At 38.5% G+C, this 15,941-nt stretch overlaps 1 protein-coding gene across 10 annotated transcripts in view; it reads right to left on the reverse strand.

Annotated features, from left to right (window-relative positions):
* Positions 1–415: 415 nt before the first annotated feature.
* The window catches only part of LOC129767473 (ras-related protein Rab6), an 89,066-nt gene continuing 73,540 nt past the window's right edge, over positions 416–15,941 (reverse strand). For 9 of the 10 annotated variants that reach the window (XM_055768431.1, XM_055768426.1, XM_055768428.1 and 6 more), the window contains exons 5-7: positions 14,370–14,575; positions 13,661–13,727; positions 416–3,137 (exon numbers count right to left, since the gene is read on the reverse strand). In XM_055768431.1, the coding sequence (XP_055624406.1) occupies positions 3,067–3,137; positions 13,661–13,727; positions 14,370–14,575 (344 nt within the window). In that variant the 3' untranslated portion in view covers positions 416–3,066. Of the gene's footprint in view, positions 3,138–3,219; positions 4,037–13,660; positions 13,728–14,369; positions 14,576–15,941 lie in introns of those variants that run through there. The other variant, XM_055768432.1, reaches the window with a different exon arrangement.

Raw genomic sequence — 15,941 nt, forward strand, 5'->3', positions numbered from 1 at the left:
GAAGTCGTGAACGCCATCTGGGATATCAAGTCGAACGCCGTGGGGATGGACGTCTTGCCGATCAACTTCTTGAAGATCATCCTGCCGTTAGTTGTGCAACATATTACACATTTATTCAACATGTTTATTTGGAGTTCCACCTTCCCTGATCCCTGGAAACATGCGAAGGTTTTGCTATTGAAGAAAAAAGCGCATTTGAACGATATCACTTTGTGCGCTCTCAAAAGCTTTCGAGAAACTCCTAAAACACCAGATGACAAACTACATAGGAGGAAATGATTTACTGACTGACTGCCAGGCCGGTTTTCGTAAAGGACAAAGCATCAAAACCGCAGTTCTTCGAGTGTACAACGACTTGGGTACAATCATTGATAAAAAAAAGCTTTAGAAAAGTCGAGCAGTAACAGTATACCAGCTGTTACTGCTCGACTTTTCTAAAGCTTTAGATACTATTCCACATAGCAAATTGCTACGTAAATTAACTTCCCAGTTTAACTTCTCCGACTGCCACCAGACTGAAACTTTTTAACTCTCTGATCCTGCCACATTTTTTGTTTGGCGATGTCCTTCATGTCCGTCCCAGCGCAACCTCTTTCGACCGGCTACGTGTTGCACTAAATTTCTTTCTTTCTTTCTTTGTTTTTAAGAGGCTTTAAACTTTGCAGTTCATTCGCCTCTATCACTAAATTGCTGTGTGAGATACGTATATGGACTGAGCCGCTTTGATCACGTGAGTCATCTGCAACAGAACCTCATTGGGTGTCCTCTACAAAACTTTTACGCGCACCGATCATGCATCTTCTTGTGGAATTTATTAAAGACACAGACTCCTGGCATACTTCATCGAAAACTGATTCAAACTCGTGGGTGACGTTTGCAGAACCTTGTGATACCATCCAACAACACGGCATGCAATGCTAATTCATTGTTCGTTCGAGGTGTGGTAAACTGGAACTCGTTACCGTCCGCTGTGATGCGTTCCCCCTCGGAAGCAATTTTGTGGCTGCGTCAACTTTTGGAACCGGATAAATTGAACTTATTTGAAATAGAGGAGTAGAGAATAGGTTACATTATCATTATATCTGTACCAATTTCAAAATCGGAGGTAGCAAATTTTCAAAAAGATTCACATCTTACGCTACTGGACAATAAATAAACAAAAACACTGCTCCCGTCTCTCTGAGGGGGGAGGGGGGCTGCCATACAAATGAAGCACAAATTTCTGCATAACTCGAGAACTAATCAAGCAAACGAAACCAAATTTGGCATTTGGGGGTTTTTGAAGGTATTGATAACAAAAAACAAATGTTGGGCGGGACGAAGTTTGCCGGGTCAGCTAGTTCCAGATAAATCTGTACGTGGGGCAACACTGATTACGATCCTGAATGTTGACTATTAAATCTTATCCCAGATTCTCCTTTGCCGTCTATCGCCAGTAGTTAACAAATTTGTGGGAAGTTATTAGGCTGGATTCGACGACGGACCAGATTTTTACACTGCGACAGATCCTCCAAAAGTACCGCGAGTATTAGGTACCTACGCACCATATTTTCGTCCGTCCGAATGTTATTATTAGGAAGTTCTATGGGCAACAATTGATTGGTTTGAAGCGAGCATTGAACTGATTATACCATCAGATACGAAGTAGAAATATTCAATCGTGACAATGCTGAGCATTATGTCTTTGAGACGGTATAGAACTATTGAGAAAATTCAAAACTCGATCAATGCAGAGTGCCTACACGTTGGAACAGACACATTGGGTCCAAAGAAGAATAGATATTTTGACAACTTGTCTGAATAATGAGAAAAAGTAGTGGAAAGCAATTGACAATATTTTGAATGACATGTTTTTTTTTCAATAATTCATCCAAATAAAGCGTTCTCCCTAAAAATGTCGGTTTTCACAATCGTATTCTGTCCAAAATTTCTATGTTCACAACATCCATTACCACGAAGAAAAATCTATTCGCCGGAGCACAACTCAGAAAATCCACCGAAATAATACAGGTTTTCTCGCAAGCACTCACATATATTTCGAAGCCGCCATGCAACATTTTCATCTCAGTGCGCTGAACTAAAGTCACTTTCTAACCTTTCCAGCTAACTAACACACAGTGGAAGCCCGGAAAGTTTGCGTACGCAATCCGTGTCAACATTTCCGATTTTTGCTGCGCGGTCTGTGCAGTGATGGGTAAACCATATAACCTATAAACGGCGCTGGGGCTGATAATTGCTTTAAAATCATAATACATACACAATACGGTTCGGTATAAGCATGCACTTGGTTTTGTTTACCGCTTGATGTTTTTTTTTCGAGTTTTTTTGTTAATTCTATTATCTTGTTGGTGTAGTTAACGATTGAAAGGGGTGAGTGGGTGAGTGATTGTGGGTGGGAATGACTTTTTATCGTTTTCTAGAGCGTTTATGATTTGTTAGAATGATAATGTCTTTTTTCTTCAATGTGCTTCTGAGCGTTTAAAACAAACATTTCGTAACTTGTATTCCGCCTGTATGTCTGTTTAGAACAGAGTCCGTGTCCAAAATGAAGTTGATTCAGTAATCACACCTGCTTGCGCTTTTCAATTTTAGCGTTGTCCCCTAATCTAGTACACTACTAATTAGCATTTGTGTGTATTATCCTGCACTGGGTTTTTTGTTTAATGTTTTTCCCCGTCAATTGAGTCACTTAGAAACTAAACTTCACTTTGTGCTTTTTTTTTTCTTTGTCTTGAGATGAATATTCGCTTTGGTTATCTGCATAGCTAAATTGTTAAATCCTAGTGTCCTCCTTCTTTTCGCCTTAATTGAACTCTTTCGTTTTCGCACAAATCGTAATCAGCGGTTTCATTTTCCTATCCTTCTCAACATTCCTACCAATTAGTTGTTTTTTTGCTGTTTATGTTTTATCTCATGTAAATCGATAACGAAAAATATTCTTATGGTGAAAGCAAATACACTGCGTATTGTTTTTTTTCTTGAATTTTTCGTAGGATGCAATACACTGCTTTTGCTTCTGCTGTCTGGTGCGTTTCGTTTCCGTCAGCTGTCCGCACCGCGCACCGCTTAACACATACAACCGCCTTCCGAATCCTGCTGGTCGCCGGAGTTTGAGGGCTGAATCTGCAGGTCGACAGCTGAAAAGCACACGGGGAGTGAGGGGGTTAAGGAAAATCGCAGATGGACAGTGAAATGAATATGATACAATACCACCTCTGCTGCTGTATCTCAAAACCATACTCTCTGTTTAGTGTTTATTTTATCCTGTAGTTATTTTGTTGTCAAAACTTAAAAATGGGAATTATAAGCAATTAACATGGGGTTTGCGTTTCCCTATAGCGACATGACTTTTTTTCTTCGTATAGTAGAACTAAAACCTAGCGTAAAATTATGGAAAGTACCGTTATAGCTTGACAATTCTTACGCAACTTAACTAACGTGTTTTAAATATAGTGTGGATACTAGGTAAGTATTTGCAAGAGAACAATATTACAAAAATCTTGCAGCGACATGTATTCTCATCAATACAAATGAAAAAAAAAATTAAAAAAAAAACAACAAAAAGTACTCATAGAAAAAGTAGAATTTATAGCATAACATAAACTTTTTTCATCTGCCGTTCATACATTATATAATGTGCACTCTCTTTCTAGTGACCCCCTAAATTTTTCAGCGCGAGAATGTCCATTCCAGCACAACTGTTAGCACGTAATTTTCGCTATAAATTAATATTAGTCTCAATAAAAAATGTAGTAAGGATGGAAACGTATCTTCCCCTCTCTCGCTCGCTCTCATTCGCGCTTCGCTCGATTTCAACAGTTCCTGTTGAATTTCAGTAATTGTTTTCCGCTTGATTGGAGACTTGTAGAGACAGACACATAACTTGTGGGGGGAGGAGTGGTGTCTGCACTCACACACACTAGAGGGACACGGAATGTGGTGGTGACCTTCCCGTGTGAGTTTTACTTTCAGCATGCGCATCCACCTTCCGGGTCTTTCGTTTCGTTGGGCGAGTCCTTGAGCACAACCTCTTGCACTGGTAGGAAATCATAAGTTAAGGAAAATAAAGCGACAATAGAACAACAACGACACAACCAAAGTGAACTGAAAATATAAAAGTGAAATCAAAACGATAATAATTTTGGTGGAGGAGTAAAGGAATAGAGGAAATGAAACGGAAAGCTACGCTGGAAGGCTATCGGAATCGGAATGATAGTCGGAGGTGTCACGGGGTGTCGATGGAGAACCAACGGTTGCGTATGGTGGTATTGGGTCGCAAAAATGTAACGGAGAATAAAATCATGGAGACATCTGCTTAAGCGATCTTCCAATAATTTACACATGCCGTATATCTTGAATACACTAGTTGACAATTGCATTTTTTAAAATTTCATCTTACATCCTATTGTAAGATGAGGCAAGCGAATGGCGTGACTATAGTTTATCATTAGAAAAGATTCTAAATCGTGTCCTCATTTGTTACCTACTCGGTTATCAAATAGGGGGCCTGATCACGAACGTTACTTCACGGTGAAAACGAAATGAACTGCATGTGATTTGTATGGACTTCATATCGTATTCACCGTGAAGTGACGTTCGTGATCAGGCCCAGGAGCAAGCAAACCATTTGTCATGACGTAAATGCGAAAACAGAATAGAAACATACGGTATGAGGCATTGGTGCTCCCTTGGCCGAGTGGTTAGCGTCATAACTAACATGCCGGGTGTTCGGGTTCGATTCCCGTTCTGGTCGGGGGAATTTTTCGTCAAAGAAATTTCCTCCGACTTGCACTGTGATTACGCGTATTCTAGAGCTTGCCACTCAAAATGCATTCAAGGCGTGTTATTTGGCATAGAAATCTCAACTAAGTACTAATAAAAATGACGCAAGTAATACTACGTTGAGACGGCGAAGTTCCTCTAGGAACGTTAGTGCCATTGAAGAAGAAGAAGATGAGGCATGATGTCGACGCCAACCTCTCTCAGTTTCTATTCTGTTTTCGCATTTTCGCATGACAATTGTCATGACAAATGGTTTGCTTGCCCAGGAGCTAAAAAGTAAGATGGTTTCCAGAATAAAACGAGAAATTTTGCTATCTCAAGTTACACGTGGTGCAGAATAAAGGGGATCAGCAGGCTAGAAAAAAATACATTCTCATATTTTTCCAACTTTTCCTAAAAAATCCCGACTAATAGTGATAACAGTATGGTAGACTTTTTCCTAGTAAATTTAGAAGATAGTGTTAAGGGATCTATATTGTTCTATTTTTAATGGAAAAACTGCAACATAATGGTAGGAAACGGAAAACGGCACATGAAATGGTTAAAATTACATGAAACGTCAAGATTAAAAGTTATCTCAAAAAAATCTTTTTGTCAAAAATCGACCTTTCAGATAGAAAAACGTTCGTTGTTCGAAATAACAGTGAATCTCGACGATTCGTGCAATTATAAGACATTTGACATCAACTTTTTTTTAAAAACCCCGACTTCCTGTACTTCTCTCTTGCAGAGTTTCCAATTTTATAGTTTTTCCTGTATATTGCCAGTTTCGTTTGGAAAAGCTGGTACGCACGGCACTTTGGGGCATCTAGTTCCCTAATGTGCATCTAGGGTCATCTAGAGTCTAGGCGCATTCCGGTCGATCGAAAATGTCCATAGTAGATCCCTTGGTACTCCCTAGCTTAGACATATATCCCCACGCAAAAAAAAATCAAGAGTATTTAAGTCAGGTGAAATGCCAGCCAATACCATAAATCAGATCTTCACCCGGAGAAATTCATGCTGTGATTGATGGGATTGGAAAAGAATTCTGTATTTTTAGCTACTTTCAAGCAACCAGTCTTAAAATTCCACAAACACTGCATCAGAACTAGTAAAAAGGAAAGGCTTCTGTTTCCATTAGGTTGCAAATGGAACACAATATTCTGCATTACTCGAGAATTAATCAAGCAAACGAAACCAAATCAGGTATATGGAGGTTTTAGGGCGCAATAAATGTTTTCACGGTGGTTAGACACTCCACCCCCCTATCTAAGGGGGAGCTGCCACACAAATGAAACACAAATTTCTGCATAACTCGAGAACTAATCAAGCAAACGAAACCAAATTTGGCATGTGGAGGTTTTAGGGTGCAATAATTGTTTCTATGACGGTTAGATAACCCTCCCCCCTCTCTTAGGGTGAGCTGTCATACAAACGAAAAACAAATTTCTGCATAACTCGAAATCTAATCAAGCAAATGGAGCCAAATTTGGCATGTGAAGATTTTAGGAAGCACGAAACGTTTCTATGGTGAATAAACACTCCTCTCCTCTCTCTAAGGGGTCTTTATTCTATCATATTTTCTGTATCAAACATTTATTCCATGTTATTTGAAATAAACATGTTATTTGCAATAATTTAATATTATAGTGATGAGTTTTGGTAGAAGTACTAGGAATTTTATAGTAAAAGGTAAATTCAACGGGGTCGATTAGATGATCAATCAATGAACAGTTCTGCGATTAGACTCATGAACTTGCGCTTAGTTAGAAAACTTGAATGTTTGAAGGTATTGTTAACAAAAAACAAATTTTGGGCAGGACGAACTTTGCCGGGTCAGCTAGTAAAAATATATTTTTTCAATGTATATCTACCACAAAACGTGGTTTTTACAGTCAGTACATATATTCATAGTTTTATGTTCATTATTTGGCAAATTTCTCGTGTATTAGAACTCTCTGGACTCTTCAGGAAGTGATTCAAGTTTTCCAATTAAAAACTGAAACAAAACATCTCTGCTCTGCTGTTTGGAAGTTTTGCCACGAATTCCAAACATTTGAGATCATTGCAAAAGCTGCCCCATACCAGAAGTTATAAATAAGATAATTTGAAATTCAATAGGCACCACGTGCGTACAAAATTGCAAGAAAAGCGTAGAATTTTCTTAGAGATAGCTCCCATTTGTCACCAAAACTCATAATGCTTTTAGTATTATACAAGTTCTAATATGATCCTCAAAAAACAAAAAAAAAAACAAAAAAAAATAACAAAAAACAGTGTCCTTCGAAGCACAGCAACGAAGCATAATCGTTTTTCATATGTTGAGGGTCCAAATACTGCTTTGAAAATGCTATTTATTGAATTCTTTCCTGGAGTGGATCCAGCATTTCCTTTGTCCAAATAGATCCATCAGCAACAATTTCAGTTTGTTGAAAATCATTCTCAAAGATGACGAACGATATAAGAATTCTTCTTGGCCTTCGTACATTCAGGATGTTCTCTTCTTTACTATTGCTGTCTGAGGAAACAAACACCTCTTCTAATATATGCTGGTCAAATTTCAGGATTAAAATTACCTTGATTGATATCGGAAAAGTCTTCTGCTATATCTGTACATGAAATTTGGAAAATCTAAATTTTGATTTTTCGATGCCAAATGACTGAAAAATGCATGGAACGTCAAGATCTGGTGTGATCTCGGAAAAAAAAATGTTTGGCCGAAATTCAACCTTCTGGGACTTAGCTTGAGTGGCATTGAAAGTATGGAAACAAATTAATCATAGAATTTTAAGAACAGACTATGTAAATTTTGTTTATTGGCCCAAAAAAGGACCTATGCAAAATTTCAGCTCATTCTGACATGATTTAGGAGTGCCTCTAAGCGCCCTAAATGGCCAAAAAATCAAAGCTTTGAGTGCTTCCTTGGCCATCATTAATTGGTTCTTGTTGAGTAAAGCTCTGCTCGTTGGATCGATGTAAATAGCTGCTAACAATATAGGATTAGCCAGAGGTGTACTTTTTCTTCCCTCTATGGACCGTACAACTCCATCTGCAATCGTTCTATCTTACTAGGGCAGAAAATCAGAACTCTTCATTTCAACATAAACTTCATGCTTCAAGCTCTTCAAGCTGACGTGTTTCAGTTAGGTTGAGTGGTTGAAACAGGAGCTTCTTCAGATCGATTGCTTTGTTCCACTGATTCTCGGTTGCGGAAGTGTTCTCATTATCCAGATCATTGAAGAAATTTCTAAATTCAATCAGGCACTGTTTCGTGAGATATGTACTCCTTTTGCGATTGACCTGATCCTAAAATTGCTTCTTTCTCTGCCTTGCTTTTAAGAATTGCATCCGTTTTCGGAGTTCTAGCGGCTATAGCAACTTGCCTCAATTTACTTGCAACTTATAAAAAAAGTAGAGAGCTTTGGTTGACCAACACACAAACAAACGGTTCGGATGTGAATAGGAAATTAATAAGATCATGAAATCATTTTTTTTTAATAAGCTAAATATTTTGATTTTTTTTTTTAACTGGAAGTCGGAGTCGGTAAAATTTTTCCGACTTCAATTCCGACTTCTACAATGAAATTTCTGCCGAAATTGAATAACTGAATCGATTAAGATGATCCATATATCAAATGACATTGAAGAATTTTGAATTAGAGCCAGTTTGAGACCAACAGAACTTGAGCTCAAGGAAAATTTAATAACTCTGTCATAGTTGTAATTTGATCATGTGCGTATGATTTTTTCTTCATTTTTTTGAGTTTGGTTCGATTTGCCAGTTCATCATGGCTGTGAAAAACCCGTGAAAAAGCCCTGAAAAATAATCATCTTCCTCAGAGCAACTAATTCATGCAAACAATGGATGGTTTGCGCAACTCTCTTACTCGACGGAATGAATACATACCGACCCCGTTCGATTTTGGCAACAAGTCCGAATATTTTGTGTTGCCAAAATCGAACCGTGCCAAAAACGAACGGTTTTTTTCATAATTTTTTTAAAACTTTTAAAACTTTTTGAAATTATTAAGGGATCAATAAAAAAATTACATGACGCGAATATTTTAGTTTTTGCTCCACTCGGATACACTATGGTATACACTGAGGGGTCTACTGCTCCGGGGCTAAAGATGGCAAAATATAGAATAACCTTTATGCCATGCGCAAATGCTATGGGTACTCACAAATTCAGAAACTTTCAGAAACGTTCAAATTCTTGTCGAATATGCCGCTTCGAAACATGCATGGACGACTCGCAACATATTTCAGAAGTGGTTTCACGAGTCTCGTACCAAATATTCGAAAAATTTTCAGTAGAGTGGGAATCGAACCAAATGTCGTTCTCTTTCTTGACAGTTGTACGGCCCATCATTTCCAACATGAGCTGATTTCGGATGACGACTTGATAGAGGTAAAGTTTCTACCGCCAAATGTGACCCCTTTACTACAGCCTATGGACCAACATGTCATTCAAATTACCAAAACATACCGAGACAAATTATATCTTGGAATCTCCAATGAGTCTGACTTTAAGCAACGGATTAAGAAAATCAACCTTGAAGACGTTTCTTTTTGGCTGCATGAAGTATGGATGGATGTCTCCGAAACAGTGATTCAACGATCTTGGAAAATATAGGCTGGATAGTTGGAACTGCTGGAAGACAACGCTCTTTTGCGTTTATTTTTCATTTTCCAGATGGACATCGACACAGTTGCAACAACGGAATACCCCGAGGAAGAATTTTGCGTTGATGAATACTCAGACTGAATAAGGACGACAAAGGCTGCGACGGCATAGAGGAAGAAGAAGATGACGAAGATTTCTTGGATAAACAAGGAGACGAATATTCGATTTCGGTTGACATCGTACTTCCAGGTCCAGCATTGACCCGAACCCACCAAGTCGCTCAAGAGCTGGCCCGGGTAATCGAATGGGCTAAGGACAAACACTTCGAGATGGCTGACTGTTGCACCTCAGAAGGATTCGTGATGTTGCGCTGCAGATGTGCTTGGATGAATAAACTTATGACGATACAATAAAATGTTGTTTATCATGAATTGAGATATAGTTTGCATTATTTGAAAATGCAAACACCAATTACTTGAATAAAGATGAAATAAGAGAAAATTAATTTTTCAATAATTATTTCTTAAGGACAAGGTTGTTGGAAACTACGAATGGCTGCCTCTGAGGTTTTTACCATGCCATCAAGCATTTTTTGAGGCACACATCTCAACAAATTGAAACGTCTCATCCCTGTAATTGTTACTCATAGCTAGCTGTAGTGCAGCATGCATGAATTGCATGGATTAACAATTCCAGGTACGAGACGTTTGTGTTTGTCGAGATGTGTACCTCGATAAATGCGGGGTAGCAGGATGAAAAACCGCAGTTGCAGCACTTTGTGATTTCCATCGACCTTCACCTTAAGAAAGTAACATTCCAATGTTACCAAGGGGGATAACAACGGATTGCCGAGGAGTTGGGGACACATGCAGATGAGGCCATGTCAAATGCACCCATTATATTCATCAATTGACTACTTGTTGGATTCCAAGTTGTTAGGGTCAGGGGGTCAATAATAGATGGGCTTACTACGGTTCTAAGTACTGATTTGATCCTGCCCATTATATTACCGGAACATATTCCGGAACCAGTTGAACGATTCCAGTCATTTACAGGGTGGCACATAAGTCACGCAACCGATTTGCACCAAAAAAAAAACCGTATAAAAAAATGTCTCACGATACAAAATATTTATTCTCGAATATTTTTGTTACGATACAAAGTCGACAACTGAACCGCTTAGGAACCAACACGCTCGATAGTTGCAGCGCGATCGTTATTTTTTTTCCTTCAGAGAGCGTTGCGTGACTTATGCGCCACCCTGTATATTGGCAACATAAAGGATCATATTATCTTTCTGTTGTTGAGCTTCAATTGGTTGAATGAAGGACGAGAAAACTAAAAAACAGGATTAAAAAAAAACCCGTTCGAACCGTGCCAAAAACGAGACTTGCCAAAATCGAACGGGGTCTGTATAGGTATAGAACGTTGTTTTGTCATCGCTATGTTCTCTATCAACTGAGTCTGCCGCCTGACCGCTAAAGTCTCCTAAAGAATTTCGTTCAATCGTAGTTTTGCAATACCGAAGGCTCTTGAAAAAAACGCTTTGTAACCATATGTGGTAAAAACATATACCACAAATACACTGTTTTGGAGAAATAGTTTCAAATAGACCACTATTCTCTGAACGACAAATTGTCATGAGATTTAGACGCATATCATTCGAAGGTTTATACTCCCCCTCATTCCACGCGACGAGTGAAGTGAGATAGCAAAGTTTCTCGCTTCATTGTGGAAGTTACCTTACTTTTCAACTTCTATTTGATACCCGAGTCAATAACATATACTGCTGTACTTAACTTTTTTATCTCTACCCTTAATTGTTTCGTGGCTTTCCAAAACAATGCTAAAAAATTTCTTGAAACCAGATTGTCTGACGAATTTATGAAATTACAACGAGAATAGGTTTGAGAAACAACATTGCTTTATTGAGGATAATGTGTATGTAGATGTATCCCCAGAGTTATTAATGTAGGAATACGTTTCAGAGTGAAAAAATCCTTTTTTGAATTGATTTTTTTTGAATCCAGAGTCAATATAAAAAGATTTTATATGTTACCATAGTCCCATCATTAAAGTTGATTCTACTTTGAACTATTGTTCGTCTGATTCAAAATAGAATCAACTTCAATGATGGGTCTATTGTTCGTCTGATTCAAAGTAGAATCAACCTTAATGAAGGGACTATAGTACATATTTTTTTAAACGTACTAAATATCATAAAAATTAGGAAAAATTCAACAAGTCTTCCACTGCTGATATGCTTTCCTCATTTGTTGAGTAAAGATTCATTCCGAAGCTTGGATGATGAATACAGTGAAAATTTTAAATTGATTTCTCTGACTGTAGTGATGCTGTAGTTTTTTCAGAAAAAATATAAACGATCAAAAAGTCAGGCGAAACACTAGCAATTCCGCTTATGTGAGGATTTATACCATGCTAATTAATTCTTCTATATATCCGGTCTTCGCCTGAAGGACGATATACTCTGTTTTTGGTAGGATTTGGAATGAATTCTGTATTATGAGCTACTACCAAGCAACCTGTTTCTCTCGTGTATGCTGCCGTTCTACGCATAGTTGTCCCATGCGTATTGACAGTCACTTTTCTTCATAAATCTATGTTTTTTATGCCTAACCTTCTGGAAAAACACAAAAAAAGATAAAGTTCGTTCTTGGCTTTTAAAAAAAAACATCAAGTTCAATTGTGCCATGTTGATATTCTATTCATTACTGTCTCACCATGTATTTTTTTGTAGATCCATATCAAATAAATCGCTTCAAGTACAATAATTTGATGTCACGCTTTCAGCAGGGCCAATGTACTTATTTCTGGTTTGGAAGAACGAACTAATTCTCAAACAAATAAACAAACACATAAGAACGCGTGTACACCTTGTTAGAGAATGCCTAATAACAATGAGATTTATATTCTGCAAAGGTGTTGGAGATTACTCATTTTTTCATAAAACGATGTTTTTATGCATAATCTTTCGAAAAAAACACTCAAACTCAAACTCATTGTTTGTTCCCAGTATTTCAAAGAAAAACATGAAGGACAATTGTCCCATGTTGATATTCTAAGCATAACTGTCCCACCATGAATTTTAAGCCCGTAACCAAGATTGATTGATTCAAATGAGGGGATCTTTTCACATTTCATTGAACAATAGTTTTCTGCTTATTAAAAACCCAGTGTATTGCTAAACCGAAATGCTTAAAGCTTCTGGTAGACAAATATGCTAGAAAACTTTGAATGCGTTTTCTCAGTTGCTGATTTTGGAACATAGGACAACTATGCGTAGAACGGCAGTATGACTCGCAGCAGTTTTCGACGAGGAAGTAGACATATTCTGGGAGGATAGAATATTCAAGCTGTGTGAAAGATGAAGAAATATTGTGAAACAGAACTATGGATATAAAATTAAATTATAATGCTTTGATTGAAAATAATGTTTTTGTTTTCCCAAAAATTGACATTAGCTGATTTATCCTGATTTTTATTTTGATTTTTCCTGATTTTTTAAAATTATTGTTGGCAACCCTGATGAGGACACGACTTCAAATCTCACTTAGTGACAAACTATAGTCATGCCGTTCGCCTACGGGAATGCAGTGACTTGAGCCATCTCACCTCATTCGCCGCGCGGAATAAAGGGGACTATACATAATTTATATTGGTCTGCAGCAAATGGTCTATTAGCTTTCCGATTAGTTCTAATACTAAACGTTATATGTTCGTTTTAGCCAGGTATACCCTCGCCAGTTATAGTTCTATGTATGATATACAAAAATCTACCACCGCGAGACATCGAGAGCACCGCCAATGAGTTCACATTCGAACTCTTAACGGTAGCATTGCTATACTCACTGCATACCTTTTGCTCGGTATGTTTCGGTACGAACATACGAGCATTTACAGTTGGAGCGAACTTCAATTGAATGCACACGTTAACCTGAGAAAAGTTGAGCAATAATCTTCGCTACGATGTGACGAAAGAAAATTGGGAGCAAGCAACTGAAAACCAGACATTCCATCCGAGTTAACTATACTTCTGTTGGTTGCTGGTACTAGAGAAAATACTTCGAGAGCAATCTATAAAATCCATTTGCCGTTGTTACTCTGAAAACTTTTAGTCCCCTTTAATGAGATGGGGGAATAGAATGGAAACAAAAAAAAAATGACAACTAGCAAAACATCGGGGGAACTTGAATGTGTTATGACTGGATCGGTCTGACGCTGGTTTTCTGTTCTTTTGTAAAAGGATACTGTCTTCTGGTGGCTTGTTCTCCGTGGAATCCATACCGGGCAGTGCGGCGGCCACTCTTCGGAAAAGCTGAAACGAGAGAGGAAAATGCAGACTTGTGAATTGTGTTGGGTGGAGGTGCGGTTGGTCCAATTAAACGAATCAATTAATGCTCTTTCGGGGCTTAATATGGTACATGATTCCATTTGTGTTCTTGTTGTGGTGTGATGGTGCGCAGGGAACCGATTTTTGAATGGGGAACGTTTCATTCAAGAAGCTTGTCGGAGCTTTGGAGGATTCGTAATTCAATGTTACTGCTTGACTATTGATGCCCTAAAATAGGAAATTCCAAACACTGTGCATCCCAACGAATTTAGGGCTACATTTTTCGTCATCACCGACGACCGGCCTAATTAAGTCTTTTTCAGTTCATGGATGTTTATCATTGTTGTTCCATACTTCGATGCTGTTCGACTGGGCGTTGTTTCGCTTGTATGTTTTGTACCATCCGCGTCGAACCAGCTACTAGCTAGTTTGACTTACTATCGAGAACTTGCATCAGCTCTTTAAATAGACATAAGTAACATCTGGACATGGAGAGCTTGCAATCCCTTTCGCGATACACGGAACAAATACCGATGTTCGGGACATGTTGTGGTACGTTGTTTGGCATTGATTCGTTTATTGTTTCCTTCCGTTTTCGCCCCGAGCGGACACCCCCTTTTCTCGTACCTGTTTCACGTTGTACCCAGCCTTCGCACTGGTTTCGATGAACATCACATTAAGCTCTTTCGCTTTCCGCTCGCCTTCCTCCGTCGACACCTGGCGCTTGTCCGAGAGGTCAGTTTTGTTGCCCACTAGCATTATTATTACATCACTGCCACGCTCCGTCCGCACGTCGTCGATCCATTTCGATGTTTGGTGAAATGAATTTGCATCTGTGGACGAAAAAAAAGAGGACAGGCATTAGCAATTTTTTTGTCTGTAAAAAACGACGATGGCGGTGAACGATTGAGGTTCCAAAAGGAGGGCGGGGGAATAAATTAATATAGAGTTAAATAAAATGTGCTGAAAGGTATAAATATTCAATTGATTCGTCTGCTTGTGGGTGTGGACTTTTGGTGCAGCCAATTGTGGTATTAGGATTGATAGATTTAAAATTTGTTTTTGAGTTCTATTTGAGATTGAGTCCTACTGAATGGAAAAAATCAGTTTTACGAGAAATATTTGGAAATACGCGATCGAATGTATGCTCAAGGAAGCAGCTTCCGAAAATGAGTATTGTCATTTTATTAAGCATGTCAGCGAAACAGTCAAAGGCTAAAAATCTCCATTTTCTTTGAATACTTACAGTTTTATTCGGATTTTTCATTCCTTCGTTATTTACAAAAAAAGGCCCAATTAGAAGATCAATCAATGAAGAGTTATACGGTTGAATCCACGAACGTTTGCTTAGTAAGGAAACGTGAATGTTCGAAAAAATTCATATCAAAAAATAAATTTTGAAATTCGCCGGGTCAGCTAGATTAGAATCAAAAATTTCGAAATTTCGAATAAACGTTCCCTGAATTTTCAATATCTTCGTCCGTCAGCAGTGTGTAGCAGGAATCTAGCGTTACAAAGATTTCTCCAGAAAGATAACTCTTGAGTAAAGTTCTGGTGCGATCGAAAAGATAAATAAACAAAGCTCGAGTCACGGAAACGTTCGCTTCTTTTATGGGAGAAACATTTGACAGCATAGTGGAAAAAGATAGCACAAAAAAAAACATTCCAAGGATTTTATTTGAAGCAAAATGCATTTGAAAAATTCGATTGAATCCGCAATCAAGCCGAGAAAAGACGAAACCGAAAACGAAAACGAAACCGAAAACGGAATGCTCAAGCGAGATCAAGAACGTTGTTTGGTGTGACCTGAAGTGGACACGGTTTGCCGAGGAGCGTCGAATGACAATGAAATTGTCTTTGTTAAGGCAACGTTAAAGAAGGAGTTCTGGTAAAAAGTTGCCCCTGTTGGCCCTTTTCAGGGCTAGAGACGAATGAACTGTAAAAGTTCAAAGTCTCTATAATGCAATACCTTACCTTACCTTAGTAGCGAGAAGCATTCAGTATGTTTCAATCGCGAGAGAGCTCAGAAGTGCCGAAGAAAGCAGCCAATCATCCACCGGTGAACATGATCGCAATGAAGACGCTGAGGAAACACAACGGTTTGTGCAAACAAACGACATTGGTGTGTCGGGTTCGTCAAAGATTCCCACTAAGTTCAAACAGGAATCCACGTCACCGGTCCGACCGGTGGGAAAAAAC

This window comes from Toxorhynchites rutilus, chromosome 2 (genome assembly GCF_029784135.1).
Source record: "Toxorhynchites rutilus septentrionalis strain SRP chromosome 2, ASM2978413v1, whole genome shotgun sequence".
Lineage (NCBI taxonomy): Eukaryota > Metazoa > Arthropoda > Insecta > Diptera > Culicidae > Toxorhynchites > Toxorhynchites rutilus.